This window comes from Aedes aegypti, chromosome 3 (assembly GCF_002204515.2).
Source record: "Aedes aegypti strain LVP_AGWG chromosome 3, AaegL5.0 Primary Assembly, whole genome shotgun sequence".
NCBI classification, from domain to species: domain Eukaryota; kingdom Metazoa; phylum Arthropoda; class Insecta; order Diptera; family Culicidae; genus Aedes; species Aedes aegypti.
Genome location: NC_035109.1, coordinates 111,478,390 through 111,487,834, shown reverse-complemented (window position 1 = coordinate 111,487,834; position 9,445 = coordinate 111,478,390). Strand labels below are relative to the sequence as shown.

The window sequence follows — 9,445 nt, the reverse complement described above, 5'->3', positions numbered from 1 at the left end:
GCCTGCTTCTCAGCTTAGTGTTCTTATGAGCACTTCCACAGTTATTAACTGAGAGCTTACTATGCCAATGACCATTTTTGCATGTGTATATCGTGTGGCAGGTACGAAGATACTCTATGCCCTGGGAAGTCGAGAAAATTCCCAACCCGAAAAGATCCTCGACCGGTGGGATTCGAACCCACGACCCTCAGCTTGGTCTTGCTGAATAGCTGCGCGTTTACCGCTACGGCTATCTGGGCCCTGCCTGTATGCATCTATGTCATATTTTTAGTCGTATTCCATATTTAGAAATCAGCTAATAATTCGTAAATTTCACTTCCAGGAAAAATTGCCAACACCCTCAAATACTTCGGTAGCTTCCCTTCCCCGGTGTGCATATACATGGGACCCTTGCCACACGTTGCCATTTTCGATCCGGAGCAGCTTCAGGTGATTCTGAATTCGCAGAACTGCCTAGACAAATCCATACAGTACTCATTCCTGCGGGTTTCCCGCACGATGATAAGTGCACCCAGTAAGCTATATACATAATCCGTTTGAGCAGCAAAATTGTTCCAATAACGATATTTTTTTCAAAAATCAGCACATCTCTGGAAAAATCAACGGAAAGCTCTGAATCCATCGTTTGCTCCTGCTATTCTGAACAACTTTGTACCGATATTCAACGAGAAATGCGCCATCCTGACAGGACTGTTGGGAAAATACGTGGGACAACCGGAGCGTAACTACACTCGCGATCTTTGCAAGTTTACGCTGGATCAAATCTACGGTATTGTTTGATGAATTAAGTAAGATGCACTGTATCGAAAACCATTCGTTCTTTGCAGCTACCGCGTTGGGATGTGACTTCGATATGCAGCGATCACCGGATGGAGAGCGTTCTCTGGATTTGATTGAATCGTACATAAAAGTTATGGTAGCCAGAATCTTCACTGTGTGGAAATATCCGGAATTTATCTACCGTATGACTAGTGGGTACAAACGAGAGCAGGAAATCCTTAAAACCTATCATGAAACGATAATTTCAAAACTGTTGCGAGCGATTGATTTCGAAGAAAAATTAAAGCTATCGGACGAGAACAACAATGAAGCTATGAACGAAGACACTGGCTCTAAAAAACCCAATATTTTCATCGATCGTCTATTGAAACTTATGCGCGATGGAGATGAAATCGCGAAGGAAGACATTTTCCAACAAATCGATATGATCTTATTTGCTGGCAATGACACAACGGCGAAAACAACGAGTTTCATTTTACTTATGCTGGCCATGCACCCGGAAGTGCAGGAACGTTGCTATCAGGAAATTATGGCAGTTTGCCCGGGAGAAAATCAAATCGTAACTGCCGAAGATGCCGCAGAGTTGATATATCTGGAGATGGCATGCAAGGAGACGATGAGACTCTTCCCCGTTGGTTCCGTACTGGCCAGAGTAACGACTGCGGATATAAAACTGAATGGTAAGCAATTCATAACATATTTCAAGGAACGTTCTAGTAATCTTAAATTTTACAGATGAACATACCATTCCCGCAGACAGCACCATCATAATGGGGATCTATCAAATCCACCGGGATCCGAAAATATGGGGTCCCAAAGCGGACGAGTTCGATCCGAACAACTTCCTTCCGGAGAGAGCCGAAAAGCGCCATCCGTATTCGTTCCTCCCGTTCAGTGGAGGTCCACGAAATTGCGTTGGTATGCGGTATGCGTGGCTTTCGCTTAAAGTTTTAGTCGTCCACATGTTGAGAAAGTATCGGCTCAGCACTTCCCTCACAATGGATCAAATTAGGATCAAGTACGGTATAATATTGAACATAGCCAATGGTTGCTTGCTGACGCTTGAAAAACGATAGTACAATAGTAGATATTAGTCGTATAAAATAAGAAATCTCTAAGAATCGATGTTTCAATAAAAGTTAACTTGTTGTAGTTTTTATTATTGTACAAGAAGAGCACTTCGCAAAATATGCTTCCGAAGCATAAGCAAACAGTTTCGTTTTTTCACCGGTAACTGATTTTTTTTTCGGTTTCCGAGTTTTGCTGGGCAGCTGCTTGTTGCATAGTCCAGGTCCAGAGTAGTGTGTGTGTGTTTTTTTTTCATTCTGTTGGAATACATGTAACAGGGTCGAGTGGCTAAAAAGAAAAGCCATGCTGAAGGTGAGCGGGATCGATTCCCGGTCAGTCCAGGATCTTTTGGTAATGGAAATTTCCTTGAGTCCCTGGGCATAAAGTATCATCGTACCTGCCACACGATATTTATTGTGCATTCAGATTAGCTTTAGACCGAAGTTCATAAGAAAAATGAAATATCACCGACAAAAAGTTCGCCGAAGTTCGGCGTCGGCATTCTACCGAAGTGCTACGCCGACAAAGGCAATCCTTATGCGTCGGCAAAGAACCAGAATGCCGACGCCGAAGTGTTGACTGCCGAACTTCTAATTGTCAATCGAATTGTCAATACGAATGCTAAAATGGCAACTTTGGCAAAGAAAACTCTCATAGTGGTAAGCTCTATCGAAGTTAATACGCCAATCGCGTATCATCCATGGGGGCCCAGATAGCCGTAGCGGTAAAAGCGCAGCTATTCAGCAAGACCAAGCTGAGGGTCGTGGGTTCGAATCCCACCGGTCAAGGATCTTTTCGGGTTGGAAATTTTCTCGACTTCCCAGGGCATAGAGTATCTTCGTATCTGCCACACGATATACACATGCTAAATGGTCATTGGCATAGTAAGCTCTCAGTTAATAACTGTGGAAGTGCTCATAAGAACACTAAGCTGAGAAGCAGGCTCTGTCCCAGTGGGGACGTAACGCCAGAAAGAAGAAGAAGCGTATCACGTGATACGCGATTGGCGTCGTAACTTCGATGGAGCTTACCACCATCAGTTAATAACTGAGTAGGGTAAAAGCACCGGTTTTGGCCAGCCTAAGAGAAAATGTCAACAAAAAATAAATGGGAAGCCGTATATACTACAAATATGTCGAATGCAAGTTTCCCGTTGGTCAATATAGGCCAACGGAACAAGTTTCGGCCAGAGATTTAACTTCGGTTCCTAAATTGGCCAATTGCATTGATTTCTCATTAGAGTGGCCAAATTAGGAGTGCCTTAGCCAAATTAGGTGTATGTGAGTTCACATTATAAGGAAAATGAAGTGTTTTTCTTATGTTTTGAATCAATTTGAATGTAGCTCTATCATATGAATGTGATCTACTGAATACAAAAGGTTTCATGCTGATTGGTTATGTAAAACGGTGTATAACCCACTATGGCTACAACTGGCGAATGGCCAAAACCGGTGCTTCTACCCTAGCAGGCTTTGTCCCAGTGAAGACGTAAGGGGCTCTGCACAAAAATCATGATCTCTCTTTCGCTCTTTCATGAAATTAGTAAACAGCAAGGCCAGTAAACGTCAAAAGCCAATACAAAATCAAAACCCCCATGGGGCTCTGCACTGTTTTGATTTTGTATGAGATTATGACGTTTACTGGCCTTGTTGTTTACAAATTTTATGTGAAAGTAAAAGAGAGAGTATGATTTTTGTGCAGTGACTTTTGTACAGTGATTTTTTCCAACAAACAAAAATTCCTTCCCGTGACAACCGTGAAAATGCAGAGGTATACACGATTTTTAGGGCTACTTCACCGGTGGTCCAAATCACAGCTTTGGTCCAAATTTTTGGACTATATTAAAAATTTTAGCTTGCACAGGTGTTGCAAATGATGTTCCAATTTTATTTTATACTATTTTTTTCAACAGGCTAATTGCCTGGTCCATTTTTGGTCGGATTTGGACCAAGATTTCAGCTGTTCCAAATCTGGTTTGACACATGTTTGTTTACCAATTCGGATTTTTCTCTCTGAAACAGTTGAAGGTGCAAAAGTTGAAGTGATTTAAGAAGGAAGGAGGGAAAGCAAAGAATGCCGAAAGAAAGAAACGAAGTAAAGCAGTTTGGATTTCCTAAGGTAAGAGGAGAATTTTTAAAAATATGCTCCAGGAAATTCTCCGGGGATTTCCTCTAGGAATTCCTAAATGGATTTCAAACAGGAATTCCTTCGAGGATTTTTTAGGTGAATTTATCCGGGGATCTCCTCCAGGAATTTTGCTAAAGATTTGCTTGAATTTTTTTTAAAGAATTCCTCCAGGGATGTTGACCAAGAACATCCCTGGGGTAATTTTCTCCAGGAAATCCCACGAGAATTTCCAATAGCACTTCTTACAGGGATTTCGTCTAGGGATTCTTCTTGGGATTTCATTTAAAAATTCATTAAGAAATTCCTCTGAAGATTTTCTCAATTTTCGAGGATTTTGTCAGAGAATTTCCTCCAGAAATTACATCCAAAATTGTTCAGGAATTCCACTGGGTATTCTGCCGGAGATTTCAAGGATTCCTCCTATAGTAGTTTATAGGTAGCAAGTGCTCACCGCATCAAAACATAGGCGTATATGGGATTTAACATTGCGACAGCATTGCTGTTCTGTCAAACACACAATGCTTCTTCTTCTTCTTTCTGGCGTTACGTCCCAACTGGGACAAAGCCTGCTTCTCAGATGTTCTTATGAGCACTTCCACAGTTATTAACTGAGAGCTTTCTTTGCCGATTAATCATTTTTGCATGTGTATATCGTGTGGCAGGTACGAAGATACTCTATGCCCTGGGAATCGAGAAAATTTCCTTTACGAAAAGATCCTCGACCAGCGGGATTCGAACCCACGACCCTCAGCATGGTCATGCTGAATAGCTGCGCGTTTTCCGCTACGGCTATCTGGGCCCCACAAGGCTACGGTGGCGCTATCTATGCTTTCCATAGTGGCCGTTTTGGTTATTTTAATAATCCATTATTTAAGAGTTCCTCCAAGAATTATTTCAGAGTTCCTCCAGAAATTCCTTCAGAATTGCTTCGGGCATTCCTCCAGACTTGCTCCAGGAAATCCTCCAGAGCTCCGCCGGGAATTCCATCAGAGTAACTTCGTTTTCCGTACGTTCCTCCAAAAATTTCTTCAGAGCTCCTCCAGAATTAGCTTCCGAGTTTCTCCAGGAATTCTTTTGAAGTTTTTTCAAGGAATTCCTTCGTAGTTTCTCTAGAAATTTCACTAAAAATTCTTTTAATATTTTTGCCGACAATTCCTTCATGGATCCTTCAGAAATTCCTATGGATTTGATCCAGCAATTTCACGGTTGTTCTTTCCCTCCATAGTTTTTCCAGGAATTTCACCGGAGTTCCCCAACAAGCATTTTTACTGAATGAAAGTTGAACAAATTTCTCTCATGTACATTTCAGCCTCAGTTACCAATGTTACTTGGGTACTTAAGCAATTACCTTGAAGTTCTTACAGGAACGCCTCCGGAGTTTCTCTAGGATATTTTTTTTCAGATATCTTCCAGGAATTACTTCAAAGTTCCTTCGGAGCTCCAGCGGTAATTCCCTCAGATTTCTTTATGGTTCCCCCAGACAATCCCTGGATCTTCTCTGAGAATTCCTTCAGACTTCATCCAGAAATGTATCTATACATTCCTTTGGAGAACCTCTAACTATTCCTCCAAAGCTCCTCTGAAGCTCCACCGGGGAATTCCTTCGGAGCTCCACCGTAAATTCTATTGGAATTCCTCCGGGAATTGCTTTGAAGTTCATCCAAGTACTCCTTCGGAGTCCCTTTGGGGTTCTGCTGGTTCAAAAAATTATGCTGGTTCAATCAATAAGGCTATCCATGAGGACTTTCCGTGATAGGACTGACAGCTAAAAGTGTGCATGCAACTGAAACGGCAGGGTAAACAAGTCATGCTAGTGTTATCGGAGCTTCACATTTTCCTTTGAAATCGAACGGTCACTCCGATCGCGAAACGTCACAAGCTCATGGTAAACAGAAAACCAGCTGATCGCAGCTGTCTCATGGATTGCCTTATTCTGCTGGTTCAATGGACCAATGCACGAGTTCACTAATTTGACGTTTGCGCGGTGCCGAATTCACTCGTTGCCATGGCCACATAAATAACACGGCACCGCTCAAACGCCAAATAATGAACTCTTGCACTGGTCCATAGGGCGATATTCAAAACTGAAAAGGTGGTAGATGACTCTTTTTCGGTGGTAGTAAGAACGAACTCCTGAAGCAAAAAATTGAAGAATTGAAACGGAAGATGAACTAAACACAAATAGTTATCAATAGGGCGATATTCAGTGGTAGTCAAAACGAAATCTTGAAGCAAAGAAAGCACCATGGAAGGTGAACTAAATACAAAAAGTTATGTATTCACGTTACGCTTGATGTCTAATCACTACTTTTTTGATCCAGTTTCCTAATTGCAAGTAATTTACGTTTTTCATTATTTTCCATACGTTTTGACAGTTCTCCGACTACCATTCTTCCATGCGCTTGTGTTGAAAGTTTGAGAAATTTGAGAATCCAGCGTAGCACGATCAGTGAGTGGAATACAAACAACAGTGTCGTTGCTCGGCGGCCAGTGGAAGAAACTGAATATTCGAAAGGTTATTGTCTGTACTTTTTGCCGCTAGCGCCAACTGTTAGCGTTTAAGAACGAAATAAACAGTCGTCACCCTATTCACATTACGCTTGATTTCCAATCACTACTTTTTCGATCCAGTTTCTTGGAAGTAATTTACGTTTTCCATTATTTTCCATACGTTTTGACAGTTCTCGACTACCATTCTCCAATGCGCTTTGATGGAAGTTTGAGAAATTTGAGAAACAAGCTGATCGCGCTACATCAGCGAGTGGAATGCAAACATCAGTGTCGCCACTTGGCGTTCAGTGAGTGAAACTGCAAGTTCGAAAGGTTGATGTTTGTACTTTTTACCGCTGGTGCCAACTTTTAGCATTTTAGAACGGTATAAACAGTCGTACCCCATTCACTATTTGTTTGTTTTTGTTGATCACTTTCGAAATGGATAGAAAAAATACAAAAACCGGTGCATGCGCGTGCGCTTTGGTTTATTTTTACTAGTCTATTTATTTTTGATAGGTCCATTTTTGGTAAAAATTTGGACCAAAAAATGGACCACCGGTGAAGTTGCTCTTAGTAACAATAGATGTCACACTAACATTCCTTCCCTTCATCGATGACCGTAAGGACATGGTCAGAGCCGTTATTGACTCTGTAATGTTTGGAATTTTCTAAATTCTGCACTGAAGATAGTAAGCTACTCCCAAGCTCCGTCTGTTGGTTTCTTGTGCAATTTTGATTGTGCTGGTCAATCGCAGAGTAACAATTGCGAATTGTACGGACATCTATGCTCATGTAGAAGAATATCACTTCGCTGAAGTCACTAACTTGTCTGACAAAACAAAACTGGACAGAATAAAGTACGCATTAGCCATTTTTTATACAAAATGGTCAAGTTTGAAGGTCTGGATCTCGGCTTCTAGTGCTTCGATTGACTTTAAATTTTGACCGCAGCTCAGAAATAGTACGAATATCATTCCAGTGAAGAATAATAATATTTGAACTACAAACTTTTGAGTTATGAAATGTTTTCCATTTTGCGGAAAACGACATAAATTTTGGAATTATTTTTAATGCAATCTGTTTTGCTGAAGAATATTACTCTATAAACCTGTCTGTCTTATCCAATTAAATATTTTTGCAAAAGTTCATATTGCTCTCAGTATATCAATTTTAAAATTATTTTTATTTTTCAATTTTATATTTTTTGTCGAAATTGTAGATTTTTAATGACTTCAAAATGTGTTAATGGAAAGCTCTAAATGTCTAGCTTAGCAAATTTGAAGTAGCTTTCAAAATTTATAAAAACGGCAAAATTTAACTAAACGCAAAACTGGCGTTTTTTATAATCCCTGAAATATTTGTACTTTAAAAATTATGAACCGTGAAGTACATGAAGAAAACTTCAACAATAATTGAAAAAGCTATATTTCAAATGAAATTCCTAAATTAATTTGTAAATACATTCTTTTCGAATACTAAAAATTCATAAACATTTATTTTAGCTACACTTAGAAGAAGTTTTTCGGAATTCTTTGACAGCGTTTCTATAGGACTTCGTATTTAATATTCTGGAGAGTTCAGAATTTCAGGTACGAAATCTCGATACCTCAATCCCAAAATTGTGGGTGTTTCTAAGATGTTGGTTAGAAATTTACTGAATCAAATCCGAGCGAATCGGATATAATCAGAACACCTTTTTTCTTGTTTTCACGTTGCCCAAAATTTCGATGAAGAATTTAAACAGTAAACAGATTCAACAGCATGACCGAAAAAAAGAAACAGCATTTTCCCAGCGATTATCGTGCTTGTGATTACGTCGCCTATGCAAACATGGGTAGCCTAGCAATAATTGTTTCAATGATATCCACAAATAAAATTGCATTAATGAACCAAGACGCTAACGAGACATTATCACCGTAGCTAGAGAGGTAAACAATTTGTTTCCTGAGCAATTAGTATCTCAACACTGATGAATCATTCCTGGGTATACACAATACACGTTTGCTCGATTGTCAGCGCTTTTGTGTACAAGATGCTTGCTAAATTGACATGTTTATTAATGACTCTTAATTGTTCCTTTGAAATTGATGAATCTGCCGACAAGCCAACTTTGAACTGATTTACAAGTTTCGATTGTGCGCTAAATTCACATCATAATTAATCAGCATACTAAACAGATAAAGGTGTAATTTATACATAGTAAGCCGTCTCAAAATATCTGCTCATCTTCAGTCCGTTCGTAAAAAAAAATGTAACTTTGATTTGAAAATTTTCTTTTTGCAATTTCTTATCGTAATAGGCTGTTTTTTCATCACGACAATCTGTTATGAAACGGTCTACTTCCTTGCACTGTCAATAATAGTCATTACGTAACTGGATTCAGTTGCGTGATGACTACTACGCTACGCTTTTTCATTACGCAGCTGTTTTGAGTTGCGTAATGAATCATTTTTTTCAGAAAATGTAAAACTGTGTTAAATACATCCCGATATCATTTCTCAAGCGGTCTTCTACGAAATGAAAAAATGTTGAGTGCAACACGTTGCATAACTCAATTATTACAGCACTACTAGTAATAATCATTCTGCAACTTGTTGCGTAATCTACTATTTTTACTTCACTCAAGATAAATACGATTTAAATTTCAACACTGTGCAGAGGTCCACCATAATAGGATGAATACCCCAAATAGTGATGCAACAGTATTTAATGAACTAATTTCCATTATTATCGTACCTACCTCCCAACATCATCGCGTGATTCTGGCGTACCTAACTGCTACTGAGTAGGTAGCCGAGAGTAATGTTGTTTGAGTACTGTAAGACTTGACAAAAGATACTAGATGCATACGCCATGCATATCAACATGGTAACCCATTATTATTCATGTATACGAATGACTTTCAAATTTTAGAAGTATCAATTCCCATGTGCTTTCAAAAGGAATGAATAAAACAATGTTGCTAAGCTTTGATAAT

The 9,445-nt window shown here is 39.5% G+C and overlaps 1 protein-coding gene across 1 annotated transcript; it reads left to right on the top strand.

Moving 5' to 3' along the window:
- Nucleotides 1-324: 324 nt before the first annotated feature.
- LOC5575367 (cytochrome P450 4c3) lies at nt 325-1,856 on the top strand. The gene is made up of 4 exons (XM_021850709.1): nt 325-514; nt 584-769; nt 828-1,460; nt 1,516-1,856. The coding sequence occupies exons 1-4, from the start codon at nt 382-384 to the stop codon at nt 1,854-1,856; spliced, it is 1,293 nt and encodes a 430-aa protein (XP_021706401.1). The 5' UTR covers nt 325-381.
- Nucleotides 1,857-9,445: the final 7,589 nt, after the last annotated feature.